This window comes from Osmerus mordax, chromosome 2 (genome assembly GCF_038355195.1).
Source record: "Osmerus mordax isolate fOsmMor3 chromosome 2, fOsmMor3.pri, whole genome shotgun sequence".
Classification (NCBI taxonomy): domain Eukaryota; kingdom Metazoa; phylum Chordata; class Actinopteri; order Osmeriformes; family Osmeridae; genus Osmerus; species Osmerus mordax.
The window spans coordinates 3908232-3925565 of record NC_090051.1 but is presented as its reverse complement, the minus strand read 5'-3'; the positions used below and the strand labels follow the sequence as shown (position 1 = coordinate 3925565).

Here is a 17334-nt window from a genome sequence, read left to right as displayed (position 1 = left end):
ATGTTTCTCCATCCAGACCTACACTTCTGTTTGAGTGTTTCTCCATACAGACCTACACCCCTGTTTGAGTGTTTCTCCATCCAGACCTACCTCTGTTTGAGTGTGTGTGTTTGTCCTCCAGGGGGTGTTCTCCGTGACGTGCCCCCACCCAGACATCTTCCTGGTGGCTCGCGTCGAGAAGATCCTCCAGGGGGGGATAGCCCACTGTGCCGAGCCTTACATGAAGAGCTCGGACTCCACCAAGGTAGGAGCCTGCTGCGTCCCACATCTCCCCACGCACCCCCCATGGAGCCTGCTGCGGCCCACGTCTCCCCACGCACCCCCCATGGAGCCTACTGCGGCCCACGTCTCCCCACACCCCCCCCATGGAGCCTACTGCGGCCCACGTCTCCCCACGCACCCCCCATGGAGAGCAGCAAATCCCCCTGTGCTCAGCGAAATTCCTTTTTGATTTTTCCACATGATAAAATGATCCGATTGTGCCCGTTAGAGGTGCTAGCTGACTACAATAACACTCCACACAAACATTGACTTTGGCCGGACAAATCTGGTTATACACCATCAAGGAGATAGTGTTGGCAGTAATGGGATTCCGGGGAGAAAACGTGAAATGCATTAGGGACCATTAAAGCAGTGTATTTGAGTGAGTGTGTATGTGTGTGCATGAATGTTTGTGTGTGCATGAGAGAGAGAGTGAAACTCAATCCTATGATGCTCAGTAGTCCCTCTCCCCACTCACTCACTCAATCTCTCCTCTCTCAGTAGTCCCTCTCCCCACTCACTCTCTCCTCTCCTCTCTCAGTAGTCCCTCTCCCCACTCACTCTCTCCTCTCTCAGTAGTCCCTCTCCCCACTCACTCTCTCCTCTCCTCTCTCAGCAGTCCCTCTCCCCACTCACTCTCTCCTCTCTCAGTAGTCCCTCTCCCCACTCACTCTCCTCGCTCAGTAGTCCCTCTCCCCACTCACTCTCTCCTCTCCTCTCTCAGTAGTCCCTCTCCCCACTCATTCTCTCCTCTCCTCTCTCAGTAGTCCCTCTCCCCACTCACTCTCTCCTCTCTCAGTAGTCCCTCTCCCCACTCACTCACTCTCTCCTCTCCTCTCTCAGTACTCCCTCTCCCCACTCACTCTCTCCTCTCCTCTCTCAGTAGTCCCTCACCCCACTCACTCTCTCCTCTCCTCTCTCAGGTGGCCCAGAAAGTCCTGAAGAACGCCAAGCTGGCATGCAGCCGGTTGGGACAGTACAGGATGCCTTTTGCCTGGGCCGCAAGGTACTGTTCATCCACTAAGTGACCGGGACTTATGTTGCATGAGAGATCATTTCCACAGTATTTCACGGTGGAGTGTGAAATTGAACACGCTGAGAGCGAATGTTCTGGTAGCAGTTACCAATACTGATTTCCCAGCTCTAGATCAGTAATGAGTTTCCAATGCCCGTGTAAGAGATACAAACCGAGAATCCAAGGTGTCACGAAACGCAGGTGTCTCTCTTGAAGAGACCGAGGGCCTTTTCCAGGAAGTCTGAGAGTCGAGTTTTGGAAAGAGCATCGAGCGTGACAGAGGCGCTCTGCGTTCCTGGAAACGGTGGAATCAGATGGGTGGATGGGAGAGGGGTGTGTGTGTGACTCGTGTGTGTGTGTGTGTGTGTGTGTGTGTGTACGTGTGTGACTCTTGTGTCCTCTTCCAGGCCCCTGTTTAAAGATGCATCAGGGACTCTGGACAAGAGTGCCCGTTTCTCCGCCCTGTACCGACAAGATGGGAACAAGCTGTCCAACGATGACGTGTTCAAACTGCTGGCTGACTTCAGGAAGTTAGTATCGCCTCGCTCCTTTGTGTTCCTTTGACAAAAGTGTGGATAACGTACGTCATACGCGTGGGTGCTTCGTAAGGCTTGTATGTCTCGGACGGAGACTGCTTGGAAACAGAAAGCCTTTCTACTGTACCTCGATAGTATCGTGCAGGTTCACCCTTCAAAAGGCCGTAGCTGTTTTCACACCTTTACAAATATTGGGTTATCCTCTCCTGTTGTGATCATAGACCAGGTTCCTCCTGGCTGGCTAGCTGTTCTCAGCCTCCCCTAGCTAGAAGATAACAATGGCATTAACTGCTGCTTATTTTCTCTCCGTCTCCCAGACCCGAGAAGATGGCCAAGCTCCCTGTAATCCTAGGAAACTTAGACGTCACCATTGACAACGTTGCCCCCGACTTGACAAGTAAGCCCTCCAGATTCAATCCACAAAGAGAACATGAAAGACTTGAAACGTTTGTCTTCGGACCAGGTGGACCTCATTGTCTGTTCTCTATTTATTTATGTTTCCCTCCTCTGTGTGTGTGTGTGTGTGTGTGTGTGTGTGTGTGTGTGTGTGTGTGTGTGCGTGTGTGTGTGCTGTGTAGATTGTGTTACCTCATCCTACATTCCTGTGAAGCAGTTTGAGACCAGTGAGAAGACCAACATCTTCTTTGAAGTGGAAGAGTTTGTGCCGTCTATAGCCAAGTGTTCTCAGCCTTTCACCATCTACAACAATCACCTCTACGTCTACCCCAAGCACTTGAAGTACGACAGCCAAAAGTCTTTCGCCAAGGTATCGCACCCGGGCCCACGCACCAACTTCTCTCCGTCTCTCCAGCTGCTAGTGCACTTTAGCTTTTGTTTGTCTCCCATCGTTCCGTAGAACTTTTACTCGACATCCATCACTCGAGCAGATCTGTTTTCCCTCCAGTGCGGTCTAAGTGGGTCAGCTTTGTTCTGTGTGTGCCCTCAGGCTAGAAACATCGCTGTCTGCATCGAGTTCAAGGACTCGGATGAGGAGGATTCTGCCGCTCTCAAGGTAAACCCTGCCTCCGTGTCTCCTGCACGGGGTTCCGCTCAGGACCGTAGCTCTCTCTCTCCGTTCAGCACCCCGACACCCCCATGCTGTCTCTCCACAGTGCATCTACGGCCGGCCAGGGGGACCGCTGTTCACCAAGAATGCCTTTGCTGCAGTCCTGCATCACCAGCACAGCCCCGAGTTCTACGACGAGGTAAGCTGAGGTTCCGCAGACAAAGTAGACCCGAGAGCAAGGTGACGAGGAAGCAGTGTGTGTGGAACACAGTGTGTGTGTGTGTGTGTGCAACACAATGTGTGTGTGTTCTCTTTCTGAGTCTAAACGTGTGTGTGTTCCCTTCCCTCAGTTCAAGATCGAGCTGCCCCCCCAGCTCCACGACAAGCACCATCTTCTCTTCACCTTCTTCCATGTGAGCTGTGACAGCAACAGCAAGGCCAGCACCAAGAAGAGAGACGTGGTGGAGACCCAGGGTATGAACACCCCGACACACAGTCCATCCATCCCTCCATCCATCCCTCCCTCCCTCCATCCATCCATCCATCCATCCATCCCTTCCACCTAGCCCTCAGACAGCCTGATGGACGAACCGACATCACCCATATCTCTTTCCATGACAATCTCTGATATTGAGTGACGTGTGTGTGTGTGTGCTGCCTGCCTGCCTGCCTGCCCCCTGGCTGGGAACAGTGTTGGGTGTCAGGCTGGTCGCTGACAGCTCTCTCTCTTGTCCCTGTCCCCAGTGGGCTACGCCTGGCTGCCTCTGCTGAGGGACGGCAGGGTGATCATGAACGAGAGTCACGTCCCCGTGGCTGCCAGCCTGCCCGCCGGCTACCTCAGCTGTCAGGAAGGAGGCAGCAAGGTACGTGACTCGGGGGAACCGCCGAAGGGTGCGGGTACAGGGACTAGTGGAGGGCATGACTGTGGGAACTGTGAAAGGGGCAAGGTAGTTCGCGATAGTCGAATACAATGTGGTTGGTGCGCGTGTCGTTGGCGGAAAGCTAACGGCAGTTATTTGAGTGGGGAGAATGTCTGAAGAGCTTCAGAACTTTCCTGATCCAGTTATCCTATCCGGAACAGAGGAGGGAAAGAAATGCAACGAGCTCACGGTGTTGACCTTTTGCGTGTTGTCCGCACATTGGAAACTGGGGTTGACTTGGCGTCGACCGCGTGCACGTCTGATCGCCTCAAGCCCGCGTCTGATGTAATCGACCCTAACCAGACGAGGCAGACGTGAAAGCACACACCAGACGTCTGGATTGTTGTGAAGTTAACTGGATTCAAAAATGTGAGAATGACTAACGACAATATGTCGAGCTTGAATGAACACTTTTCTGAAAGGCACTTCTGCCATGTCATAGACACAGAGGAGGAAGCGAGGGCCCTGATTGGTTGCTGGTTGATTGCTCCACCACAATACAAACATACTGTATATGAGATACATACATATGAGATGCTAATACTGGCGACTGTCTTCTGATGTAGCAGCACAACGGTCCTGAGGTGAAGTGGGTGGACGGAGGCAAGCCTTTGTTCAAGGTCTCTGCTCACCTGGTCTCCACGGTCTACACTCAGGTATGTCACCATCACACACACACAAAAGCATTATATTATAATTATTCCTACGTTTGTAAAATTGCTTTTTGACTTGAAATTCTGACTGTTTAGAATGTTTCATTTGTCTCTTTCATCTGAGTACCTGAGAATCTTACCTGGCCTCTCTCTCGTTTCCCCCCCCCCCCCCCCAGGATCAACATTTACACAACTTCTTCCACCACTGTCAGAACAGCGAGCCCGCAGACCCGTCTTCAGGAGGAGAGCTCGTCAAGTTCCTGAAGGTAGAAGAGAGATGACAACTCTTTCTGTTTCCCTGGGCCCAGTGCGTGACATGTGGCAGAACCCCGGCAGAACCCCGGCAGAACCCCAGCAGAACCCCGGCAGAACCCCCGCAGGTCCCTCTCTGTTGGTGTCTCCCTCTCTGGAGACACATGTCGCTCATCGCTCGGCTCTCACCTTGTCTGGTCTGATTTCCTCAGGATGTCTAGGCGCCAGTGATTGTTTGCTCAGGCCTGGGTGGGACAAAGCTGATCTCCAGGCTATGACTCCATTGTTCCCCCCGTGGACACGCTGACACGCAGATAGATGCATCTCTGGGGTGTTCATGTAAACACACTAGTCCACGTAAACAATGACATTAGAGGTCACTTGAGGTCAGCGTAGAGCAGCGCGTTCCTCTGGCAGCTTGCCAAATCACTTGGCTGGCCTTGGGGGCTGGCGACGGGTCCATACAGCTTGTGGTGATGCAACCTCACTCCGCTCTCAGTCCAGGAACTCGGCAATGAGAGGTGTGGGTGATCAACGCACGTTAAGGCATGTCAGGCGCGTCCTGTTATTCCCGCTTCGGTTTCCTTACAGTCCCCGAAATGCACGTTTGGTGGTGACCTCTACGCACGCTGCAGTTGACACCCCATCGGAGGCTCTGAGAAGAGAGCATGTGGGCTACACCTCTCCCAGAACACATGGCGAACATGGGCCTCAGTTTAGTCCACACTTGCAGGCCAACACATGCGAGCCCACCCATCCACAATAATACCTCCTCTTTACCCTTGCTGTCCTCAGAGTCTCCATGCCATGGAGAGCCATGTGATGGTCAAGTTCCTGCCCACCACTTTAAACCAGCTGTTCCGGGTGCTGACCTGCGCCACGCACGAGGAGGTGGCGGTCAACGTCACCAGGCATGTGGCCAGCGTCTCTGTACATCGGATTTTACACTGCATTCCTTTAGTAGTCGTTTTTACTTTCATCTTTTTTTTCTATTATAAAATATGATATCATTGTATATTTTGGGGGGTAGCATTTCTGCTTTAGGCAATCTAGTGACAGTATGAGAGAGACTTGAATGTTGGGAGAGAGGGGATGACATGCAGGAAAGGGCCCAGGCTGGAATCGAACCCGGGCCCTGGGTTCGAAGCTTTAATCAATACAAGTAGTGCAAGTAGAAAGGACAACAGAAGATCAAGGATCGGAAGTGAACAGTGTGAAGTCAAACATCTCCTTTAAGCTGGTCATCAGTCTCATACCTGCTGTTGTGCTCTGCGCTCCTCCAGAGTCATGATCCACATCGTGGCCCAGTGCCACGAAGAAGGCTTGGAACACTACCTGAGGTCCTATGTGAAAGTATGCAAACCCTTTTTCATCTCGTCAAACTGCCCGTCCAAACTGCCTGATGCGTGTGTATGTGTGTATACAAATAGTATGTAACTGATGTGACTGTTGTTTCTCCCCTTGCCCAGTATGTGTTTAAGACCGAGCCCTTCACAGCCACCACCACCAGAACAATACATGAGGAGCTGGCTAAAGCCATGACTGCTATTCTCAAGCCTTCAACTGACTTCCTGACTAGCAACAAGCTGCTCAAGGTAACCTGTCCTTATTTAACCAATTCAGTATGTGTTCTCACAAAACTACCTGTCTAAATTGACTTATTTCTTGTTCCTGAATTGCAGTACTCGTGGTATTTCTTCGAAGCCTTAGTGAAGTCCATGGCCCAGTACTTGATAGAGAGTGGAAAAGTGAGGGTAAGTGCGTCACAACGCCTCATAAATCAAACTCAAAAAGAGTTTAAACCATCTGTGTCTCTTTTGCATAGCTGCAGTGTCATCTTCAGCTGTCTAGTTTGCTTTCATGCCACAGCCAGAGACTCAATACACCAATCAGAGTGGAGGCTGCTCCTACAAGGAGCTGTCCACATGTATATCTTCCAGATAGCCCTAGCCCTAACCGCAGCCCCAGCCCTAGCCCCAGCCCTAGCCCCAGCCCTGGCCAGTCTGGTCCGGAAGACTGGAAACAGCTACCATCATGCATCCTGTGCTGTTCTGTGTTCTGTTAAGCTGTGTAACAGGTTGTTGTGTGTGGAATTGTGTTGTTGCTGCGTTGTTCCTGTGCTGTGTGAGAGCTGTGCCTGCCTGCAGACCAGTAACAGCCTGTTCTTAACAGACCAGTAACAGCCTGTTCTTAACAGACCAGTAACAGCCTGATCTTAACAGACCAGTAACAGCCTGTTCTTAACAGACCAGTAACAGCCTGTTCTTAACAACCTCCCCAGCTGTCGAGGAACCAGCGCTTCTCTGCGTCGTTCCACCACACGGTGGAGACCCTGGTCAACATGATGATGCCCCACATCACCCAGAAGTACAAGGACAACCTGGACGCAGCCAGGAACGCCAACCACAGCCTGGCCGTCTTCGTCAAGGTGCAACGTCTAACATACCTCAACACCAGAGTATTACAGTCCATGACAACCCTTTACATTAAGGTCAATGTAACTACATCACAATACCTGTAATGGCAATATTGTAGTTACATTAGAATTGCTACATAATTAAGTGGTATAGGATGTAAAAAGGTGTAATAAGGCACAGTATGGCGGAGGGGTGTAAGGAAAGGGGCAGTTGAAGGTTGTGTTACCAAAACAACATCATTGTTAATGAGTCAGGTGGTTGAGCGGTTAGGGAAGCGGGCTTGTAATCAGAAGGTCGCCAGTTCGATTCCCGGCCGTGCCAGATGACGTTGTGTCCTTGGGCACTTGCCTCGGGGAAATGTTGCTTACTGTAAGTCGCTCTGGATAAGAGCGTCTGCTAAATGACTGTAAATGAATGTAAATGTAATCCATCCCTGGAAAGCCCAATATAATAACTTGTACCTGTAAACCGTAATGATATATAACTTCATTATGGATCAATAAACTTCAAGGAATAGCAGTTATTATGTAACTACAATGTTGTTACAATAGGTACTACCATGTAATTATAGTCAATCTAACCTTATTGTAAGGTTTTGCCCAGGCCATTTTGTGTTACCAATTCAAGGATACTTTAGCGAAGCTCTATTAAATCTTCAGCCCTGCACCTACTTGGGTTTTGAAGTTCCCAGGAACTCATAAACATGGGCACAAATATACAGACCTATATACACACATACACATAATGTGTTACGGACCAAACATTCTAGATCTTTCTGTCCTCCAGCGCTGCTTCACCTTGATGGACCGAGGCTTCGTCTTCAAGCAGATCAACAACTACACAAACTGCTTTGTTCCCGGAGACTCTAAGGTAGTCATGAAGGAGCCCTGCACGCTGGTCAGATACATCACCCCAGAGGAGCCCAGAGAGGTTCGGAGAGGTCGGCTGCTAACATTATTTTGTTTCCTCCGTAGACTCTGTTCGAGTTCAAGTTTGAGTTCCTGCGTGTTGTCTGCAACCACGAGCACTACATTCCCCTGAACCTGCCCATGCCTTTTGGGAAGGGGAGAATACAGAGGTTTCAAGGTAAACACTCGTCTGCTTTTTACTCACATGGGCTGAACCGCTAATGTTAGACACATATCAGTTGGTCAGTGTGGGGTCAAATGAAACACAACGGTATTGTATTGAATGCTCTGAATCAGAGGACAGATACATAATACATCAAATGTTTAATAAGTCAGTTGTGGTAACTTTTAAACATGTGACAGCAGACAGACTGTAGAGTTGACTGTGTACTTATAATGTGTTGGCATCACTTTTGGTCCACGTGTTTGTAATAAGCGTTAGTTAATTGGTAATAAGGCCCTTATAAGATGGTTATTAACAATGTGTTAATAAGACTATATAAGTGTTGATAATAGGGTTTGGGTTAGGGTTATCATAAGTTGAGAAGCGTTAGTTAATAAGGCCCTTATAAGAGGCTTACTAACATTAATAATGTTAATTTATAATAACTTACTTAACCGCTCAGCCACCTGACTCTTATTACAAGCACCTGGATGTGAAGTGCGGCCTGTGTTTTCTGTGTTCCAGTTGTGGTGTGTTGGATAAGAGAGCTCACATTGTGTGTTTCCACTGTGTTCCTTCTCTTTTGTCAATTAGCTTTACTTTCCCCCAGCATGGAGTCATATGATACTCCAGTAGGTAGGTGCAAGGTGTGCTGCCTGCTCTTCCTGTCTGAAAACCATCCCTCAATGAAGGCCATACTGACCAGGCCCAATAATCCCCTGGGAAACTTGATCTGAATCATTAAGTCAACAGCATCATTGCATATTCCCTCAATGTGGAATGATTTCTCCCCTTCAATCCATTTCAAAAACCGGGAGATTCTGTGTGTTTATGATTTATGTCCGTCTGTGTGGACAGGATTGGGTTTTGTGTGTGTGTGTGTGTGAGTGTGTGTGTGTGTGAGTGTGGATTTTGACATTTTTATAATTCTCCATGGTTTGATTAAACATATTACTAGCAACAGATTTATGTCTCTCGTGGCAATTTTCCTCACGTAACGTCAGCTCTCAGACATTTCTCAACTTGCATGTGTGTCAGTTGCGGTTCGTAGAGACTAAATTCGATCGCCACCATTTCCGAACACCATGTGCGTCTCACTTGTCATTTAATTTGACCCTGTACGTTATGCAATGTGGAGCTGTCAAAGTTTCTTTGCAGTAATCTGAACTCATGTGAACCACCCTGCTTGCTAACAGAATCATTCACTGCCTGGTCCCTGTCTAACTTCTAACGACTGTCTCGTACGGCTGTAAGGAACTATCCTGTGGTCTTCTGATGAGTGGTCACTTCACCCTCTCCTCCTCTCTGTATAGATTACTTCTCTTAATTGATTCTTAATTTAAGAAAATAAAATAAATCAACATGATGTGGGATGGGCATAGCTTAGTGGTAGAGCTTTTGACTGTGGTCAAGAGGTTCCCTATTCAAATCCGCTCACTTTGGATAAGCGTCTACTAAATGAATATGTTATTTATTTGCATAACATGACGTGTTTTACTCAGAAACCCGGATATCTACCCTGGTGTTGGCAGCATACCAGTTTAAATTAGATGTTTATTTATACTGGTGGCGGTTTGATGTTGAATGTTAGCCCTCTTAAAATGCTTTTTGGTCATTCTAGTGAATTATAATCAAAATGCCTTATTAGATGGGAAAGAAGCACTTACAAACAGAGCAGTGAACTGAAAATAGATTAAATGTTCTTATTTGTTTATGGGAACAAGCTACCAGTTAAAGGAAACAAGATTACGGAGCACAATTCTTCGACGGGGAATGTTCTGCTGTGGTTTGTGGGACGTGCTCTGTGTGGTTGTGAAGATGCAGCTCAGCTGCAGCGGTGTGCGAGCACAGCTTGGGTTGCTGTCGTGACGATGGCCATCTCTGTCAGGGTTCAGGCAGAGTTGAACTGCATTGGGATGGGAAACGGCTATTTAAGGTCAAGGCATCGGCTTCTAGCCTCAGTGCTTTTGTGTGGTTGTTTATGTCGGAACGGTTTGTTGAGGTTGTGGGACCTCCACCTCCCTCTCTTCTCCGTAGCGGTCCTAATGCCCCCCCCCTCTCGCTCCCTCCAGACCTCCAGCTGGACTACTCGCTGACGGACGACTTCTGTAAGAACCACTTCCTGGTCGGCCTCCTGTTGCGGGAGGTGGGCGGAGCCCTACAGGAGTTCCGGGAGATCCGTCAGATAGCCATCCAGGTTCTGAAGAACCTGATGATCAAGCACACCTTCGACGACCGCTACACCTCCAAGGTACCCCTGAAGGCCTTCCTCCCTTATCGCTCCTTATTCAGGTTTTAATAACATGATGCCTTTGCACAATACCAGTACGCACAAAGCGAAAGCCACACGTGAAGCCTTGCAAGAGGCTATACAGCAGGGGACAATGTACAGTGTTACATTGCACAGTTAGGGGACATTATGCAAGACACATGAATAAATAAATAAGTGTAAAACAAAAACAAAGGGAATTCCTATGTCTGGTCTTTAGCAGGTCAAGCAGCAGGTACAGTGTCACGTGTCGTCAAATAAAAGAGAATAAGAGAGGGGAGGTGTCATAGGTCACTGAAGGTCAACTAAGGAAGAGATGCACCTCCGCTCCTCCCCGTTCAGTATGAACTCTGGGGGTCAGGTGGCTGAGCGGTTAGGGAATCGGGCTAGTAATCCGAAGGTTGCTGGTTTGATTCCTGGCCGTGCAAAATGACGTTGTGTCCTTGGGCAAGGCACTTCACCCTACTTGCCTCGGGGAGAATGTCCCTGTATTTACTGTAAGTCGCTCTGGATAAGCGCGTCTGCTAAATGACTAAATGTACATGTAACTCTATTTGGGCACGTTTGATTGGATCGTGGCTGTTAATCCGAGTCGTCTGTGTGTGTTCCAGAGCCAGCAGGCCCGGTTGGCCACCCTCTACCTGCCTCTGTTTGGCCTGCTGCAGGAGAACGTCCACAGGCTCAACGTGAAGGAGGTCTCCCCCTTCCCCGTCAACCACTCCAACAACGTAAGGCTGCCATCTAGTGGCTCACAGCAGAACCTGCATCGCTACGTGCGGTTCACGTTTTGTGTTCCTGCTTTGTGTTGTTGGTTCAGAACGGCCGAGACGACCCACTCCTGGCCAACGCTCTGATGACCCCGCCCAGGTCCAGCACCATCCTGGACAACAGCCTGCACAAGGACGTGTTCGGGGTCATCTCTGGGACTGGTGAGATGCGTTGGTCTGATGGGGAACAGACAAGGGGGCCGTTCTACGGTGAGAGGTGATAAGAGGGAAATGATCTGTATGCTAACTGTGTGTGTGTGTTTTCTGTGTATGCGCGTGTGTGTGTGTGTCCTGTGTGTGTGTGTGTGTGTGCTGTGTGTGTGTGTGCTGTGTGTGTGTGCTATGTGTGTGTGTGTGCTGTGTGTGTGTGTGTGTGCTGTGTGTGCTGTGTGTGTGTGTGTGCGTCCCCCAGCCACCCCCCACGCCTCCTCCACCCCCAACATCAGCTCGGTGCGCCACGCAGACTCCAGAGGCTCTCTGATCAGCACGGACTCTGGCAGCAGCCTCCCAGAAAAGAGCGCAGACAAGAGCAGCTACCTGGACAAGGTAAGGAGCAACCCTTAGCCAGTCCTGCCTAGCAGACACAGCACCACAGGGGACCCGTCCCCGCAGGGGACCCGTCCCCGCAGGGGACCCGTCCCCGCAGGGGACCCGTCCCCGCAGGGGACCCGTCCCCGCAGGGGACCCGTCCCCGCAGGGGACCCGTCCCCGCAGGGGACCCGTCCCCGCAGGGGACCCGTCCCCGCAGGGGACCCGTCCCCGCAGGGGACCCGTCCCCGCAGGGGACCCGTCCCCGCAGGGGACCCGTCCCCGCAGGGGACCCGTCCCCGCAGGGGACCCGTCCCCGCAGGGGACCCGTCCCCGCAGGGGACCCGTCCCCGCAGGGGACCCGTCCCCGCAGGGGACCCGTCCCCGCAGGGGACCCGTCCCCGCAGGGGACCCGTCCCCGCAGGGGACCCGTCCCCGCAGGGGACCCGTCCCCGCAGGGGACCCGTCCCCGCAGGGGACCCGTCCCCGCAGGGGACCCGTCACCGCAGGGGACCCGTCCCCGCAGGGGACCCGTCCCCGCAGGGGACCCGTCCCCACAGGGGACCCGTCACCTGGGGTGCTGTTGTCCACACATTCCTTGACAGAGACGTTGTTTACCTCCGAGACGTTTGGAGTCGCTGACAGTGACAGGTTGACGGTGTCACTCGTAGTGTTAGACATTCACCAGCACACAAGCACACACACACACACTCCTCGGTGTTAACATGTGCTTGTACCGTTGACTTTCCCTCACACCCCGCCCCCCCCCCCCCCCCGTCGTGGTGGCAGAAGGAGAAGGGCGCTCGGAGACACTCTGCCACTCTGCAGCGCTTGTTCTCGGGGCCCGAGGAGGGCTTGCTCAGCGCGCGCTCCAAGCGCGTCACCATGGACTTTTCTCTGCTCTCTGTCTCCAGTGGCACAGAGAATGTCCAGCAGCCCAGCGTCACACTCCAAGTACAGAGTGAACCTCCCGTTTTCCCACTCCACACAGAGAGAGAGAGAGAGAGAGAGAGAGAGAGAGAGAGAGAGAGAGAGAGAGTGTGAATGAGAGAGAGAGAGTGTGTGAATGAGAGAGAGAATGTGAGATAGCGTGTTTGCTTGCATGCATGCGTGTGTGTGAGAGAGAGAGTGAGAGAGATAGTGTGTGTGCGTGTGCGTACTTGCATGTGTGTGTGTGTGTCCTTGCTCTAGGCCCTTTCTTTGCCCGCACCCTGACCTTTAGGACCCGCTCTCCACACGCTCTCTGCTCTGGGCTCACGAAGCACTGTTCCTGTGCTTGGTGACCTCACAAGCAGCATGCGCACTCTCCTCCCCTTCCTTCTCCAGAGTGCAGTGTTCCCCTTTCCCCCCCTCAACAGTATCGACCGTAACGTCGATATAGTTGCAATTCGTGTGCTACTCTATCATCTCTGGTCACGGCTAATGCAGGTGTGAAGCATCGCAGCATTTATCTCTACGACTGTGACCTCCGTAGACCTCCAGTCATTTCTCTTGTCCGAGACCCCAAAAAAGTTGTTTGTGACCGCCAGTGGCAAGGGGAAGGGAGGATACAGATCAGTGAGTTCTTCGGAAAATCCCATCCAGGTTATTTCTGTAGTCAGACGTCCGCTCAGCTGAAACACCCAGATGTCTGTCATCGTCTTCAGCTGTGGGTTCCCTCGGGTCAGCCAAGGGGCCGATCTGTCGACGGTCTGCAAAGACGTAGCCTCAGTCTTTCCATGAAGTCACTCCTTAGCAGTTTGGCAGTCCAAACTTGCCCACCGCTGGCCAAGGAAGGTGGTTCAGTGCGCTGCCAGACCCTCGCTGTGGTAGAGCCGTGATGTGGTAGAGCTAGAGCTGGTCTAGACCTGCGTTGGTAGCGCTTGCAGCTACGCTAGCATAACATCTGTTCCAAATCTAGAGCCCTGCTAGGCCCTGGCCGTTCCCGGGCCAACCCTGGCTAGCTACTTACTGGACCCATACCAAGTGCATCATAACACACTAATGTAATGCACGGCTAGTGAAAAGCTCTGAGGCGTAGCTTAGCATTACACAATCGTGTTATGAACCCTGCTGTAAAGACACGCAGTAGCATCGTCAGGGACTTGTCAGCCAAAGGCTTTTTATTAGCAGTTCAAGCCACTGTTATGGATTAGGCCTACACATGAGCTCAGTTTAAGTGAGTTGGTAAAGTCACTCCTGTACTGTGAAATAAAGTGTGGGGGGGGTAGGAGTGTGTAGGGGATAGGAGAGAGCTGTGTGTGTGTGTGTGTGACCCGTGTCTGTGCCCGTCAGAACCAGCCTGCCTCGGCCCTAGGAAGCACGCTGCTGCGCTGTGACAAACTGGAGCAGGCTGAGATCAAGAGTGTCCTCATGTGCTTCCTGCACGTGCTGAAGAGCATGTCTGAGGGTGAGAGCCCACTGTACTCACACACTCACGCACACACGCTCACATACACACGTACGTACTGTACACAGACACACATAGACACACACACAGGATCAGAGTGTTCTCAGTACACTCAGTACTGCTTTTCTCGGTCTCATTCTCCTGTCCTCTCCTCAGATGCCCTGTTCACGTACTGGAACAAAGCCTCTCCCAATGAGCTCATGGACTTCTTCACTCTAGTAGAGTAAGCCTCATCCACGCCTGTCACCTCAGAACCTATCCAGGAATATGCACATTCATACAGGATGTGATGCGTTCGTAATTCAAACGTGATGCGTTTAGGATGATGTATTTGAAGGTTGACTCCTCTCCGATGTTCTCTTGCAGGGTGTGTCTCCATCAGTTCAGGTACATGGGGAAGAGATACATTGCGAGGTAATGTTTTCACAAATATAAAGAAGTAATTGAACGCAAATTTTGTGTGAAGTGATAATTACATTTAGTCTTTGATCGGAGTTTAAGTTTTAGGATTGTGGTGTTTTTGCTTGCCTAGAGAAACAAGGCTTGAAATCTCTCATTGTTACACACATTTTATAGAATGCAGAAAGCAGTAACTGAATTGTGTGCCTCCAATTTGTTACACTAGCAATGACATCGAGTCCGTAACACAACACATTCGTGACTGACACAATACTTTCCCTGAAAAGAAATCTTTCATAAAGGCTAATGTAGAGTTAGGTTAGCTGAGTTGTTAACATGTGGTGTCGACTAAAACACTCCCAGACACACAAATCAATACTATAACAACCCCCCCCCCAGTGTGCTGGCATATATAGCATGATTATGTTTCCCTTCAGACTGAAGCACCCACGCACCCACAGACACACACACAGACACACAGACACACGCACACACAGACAGACAGACACACACACAGACACACAGACACACACACACACAGACACACACACACACAGACAGACACACAAACAGACACACAGACACACAGACAGACAGACAGCCATAAAAACACCCAAACACACACTCTTCAGCACTGTGGTACAGTCTGGCCTGGACACACACACAAACTGCTGTTGGTCTCCACTCTGTCTAACCCAGCAACACTCTCTGTTTCTCTGTTCACTGAAACGCTGGCAAGTTTAAAATAGTCGTATAAAAACACGGCCCCTGCCCTCTCCTGCTTGGGTAAGATGACGGCTGGAACTAACTCTCCTTTAAAAGCATGTTGGCTTTCTCACCCTTCTGCTACGCCCTCGTTCTAACTCCGCTCAGCACGGACTTCTAGCCAACACAAGTGTGTCTATCTTTACGTCATCTGCATGTCTTCTCTATCTGATAAAGCTCTGGCTTTTTCACAATACTGACCCCCCCTTACCTGCATGCCGACCTGCATGCCAACCTGCAAGCTTTTATAATATCCTCACAACTTTCGAAATATGATCGTGTCACAAAAAGAAAGTGGGGAAAGTGGTTTTCACAGTGGTATTTCTTTGGACCTGTTTTTTGAGTGTTTTGATTTGTGTCTGTCGTCAAATATTTGCTTCCACCAGCCTGGGAGCCAGATCTGTTTTCCCCAAACAAACAATCAAATCCAGAGTTAAAGCAAGAAGTCAGTCTGGTTTCCAGGCTGTACCTTGACTATCCATCACCATAGATGTGCTGTCGGAATGTTCCATGTGTCCATGTCCTGGCCCGGCTCGCTTCATTAACCCTGGCTCTGCTGCTAGTTCCGGGGCCTCCCGTCTAACCCTGTCCCCCTTTCCCCATCAGGAGCCAGGACGGGGCGGGCCCGCTGGCCCACGAGCGCAAGTCTCAGACTCTGCCTGTGTCCCGTAACAGGGCGGGGATGATGCATGCCCGCTTACAGCAGCTCAGCAGCCTGGATAACTCATACACTTTTAACCACAGTAAGTGTCCGTAACAGTTACCCCAACGTCTCCATTCAACGTCCTCCATCTCTACCGGTTTAATCTTCACTCCTCCTGCTCTCTTCACCACCACCACCATCATCATCATCATCATCACCATCCTCCTTACGAGGGCCGTGTGTGTCAGACCAGGCCCAGAGTCACGCGTTCTAGCGGCCGTGGTTGTTCAGAGTGATGGGTTTTGTCAGTGTAAGAGTGTGGACGATTCTCTTCACTCTTCACAGTACGAAAGCTCTCCTTCCTGACCGCTTTGCGAGTCGAATTGTTCACCTGCAGTTCACCTAAAGAGGTGGATATTTAGCGTCTGCCCGTGACGTGGTTACGTTAACAAAGTGCATTTCTTTGTGTTTTCAGTGTAAGAAAGATTTCAAGTATTCTTGGAATATCTGTAGACCATGGTAAGAATGTATCAGGTCGTCAGGCAGCTTGCAGACTATTATCAGTTTTGTTGGTTGCATTAAGAGCATGCCATTTTAGAGAATGAGCCTCTTTAAAACCCTCCCATTCCTCTGTCCTGTCCATTTCCTGTTGCCTTTGTAACTCATTTCATTTACATCTCCGAAAGAAATCCTAGTTTACGTATCCATTTGATTTCAACCCAAACCTCAATTTTGATTTCCCTCCTCTTCAAGCAATGGTTGTGCCTTGATACTAATGACGACCGATGTATGATGTCACGCTTAATCGCCCCCGAGGCCGTGTCAGAGAATTCTGGGCGTTGTGGTTGTGTGGTGGAAGAGCTACAGCTGTTGTGGTGTCTCCTGTGCAGCCTACAGCCACTCGGACTCTGACGTGCTGAACCAGTCCCTCCTGGAGGCTAACATCGCCACGGAGGTGTGCCTGACCGTGCTGGATACCCTGAGCATCTTCATCATGGGCTTCAAGGTACTGAGGCTGCTCCGGACCTGACCGTGGCTCTCTGATCCCAGGAAACACCTCCCTCCTGTCAGTGTCTGGAACAAGCTGTGTGATTTATCTTTCGTGGTTTATTTCATTGAATGATTGCTGCCCCAGTTTTCTCCTAAATAGACAGGTGGTGGTTTGGGGATCGATACATGCAAAGTGTGGATTGTTTATTGAACTACTGGTACACATTCTTGCTCTCGCGTATTGCGTGATCCGTTTTTTCATGCCCTGTGCTTCGGCCGTCTTTCAGACCCAGCTGTGTTCCGACCACGGGCACAACCCGCTGATGAAGAAGGTGTTCGAGGTGCACCTCTGCTTCCTGCAGATCAACCAATCGGAGACGGCCCTCAAGCAGGTCTTCACCTCGCTGCGCACCTTCATCTACAAAGTAAGGCCGCCCGCGGCGCCGTCGCCCT

The 17334-nt window shown here is 50.6% G+C and overlaps 1 protein-coding gene across 5 annotated transcripts in view; it reads left to right on the top strand.

Annotated features, from left to right (window-relative positions):
* The window catches only part of zmp:0000001200 (dedicator of cytokinesis protein 9), an 84762-nt gene that overhangs the window by 58694 nt on the left and 8734 nt on the right, over positions 1-17334 (top strand). For 3 of the 5 annotated variants that reach the window (XM_067253300.1, XM_067253309.1, XM_067253331.1), the window contains exons 13-40: positions 122-244; positions 1185-1267; positions 1684-1806; positions 2130-2209; positions 2391-2578; positions 2759-2824; positions 2925-3017; positions 3169-3292; positions 3563-3681; positions 4305-4394; positions 4568-4657; positions 5439-5554; positions 5927-5996; positions 6113-6238; positions 6326-6397; positions 6925-7071; positions 7847-7930; positions 8035-8146; positions 10204-10382; positions 11012-11128; positions 11218-11329; positions 11580-11713; positions 13970-14084; positions 14241-14307; positions 14451-14498; positions 15855-15991; positions 16782-16897; positions 17169-17306. In XM_067253300.1, coding sequence (XP_067109401.1) covers positions 122-244; positions 1185-1267; positions 1684-1806; positions 2130-2209; positions 2391-2578; positions 2759-2824; positions 2925-3017; positions 3169-3292; positions 3563-3681; positions 4305-4394; positions 4568-4657; positions 5439-5554; positions 5927-5996; positions 6113-6238; positions 6326-6397; positions 6925-7071; positions 7847-7930; positions 8035-8146; positions 10204-10382; positions 11012-11128; positions 11218-11329; positions 11580-11713; positions 13970-14084; positions 14241-14307; positions 14451-14498; positions 15855-15991; positions 16782-16897; positions 17169-17306 — 3069 coding nt within the window. Of the gene's footprint in view, positions 1-121; positions 245-1184; positions 1268-1683; positions 1807-2129; positions 2210-2390; positions 2579-2758; positions 2825-2924; positions 3018-3168; positions 3293-3562; positions 3682-4304; positions 4395-4567; positions 4658-5438; positions 5555-5926; positions 5997-6112; positions 6239-6325; positions 6398-6924; positions 7072-7846; positions 7931-8034; positions 8147-10203; positions 10383-11011; positions 11129-11217; positions 11330-11579; positions 11714-13969; positions 14085-14240; positions 14308-14450; positions 14499-15854; positions 15992-16644; positions 16898-17168; positions 17307-17334 lie in introns of those variants that run through there. The other 2 variants (XR_010878717.1, XM_067253322.1) reach the window with 2 other exon arrangements.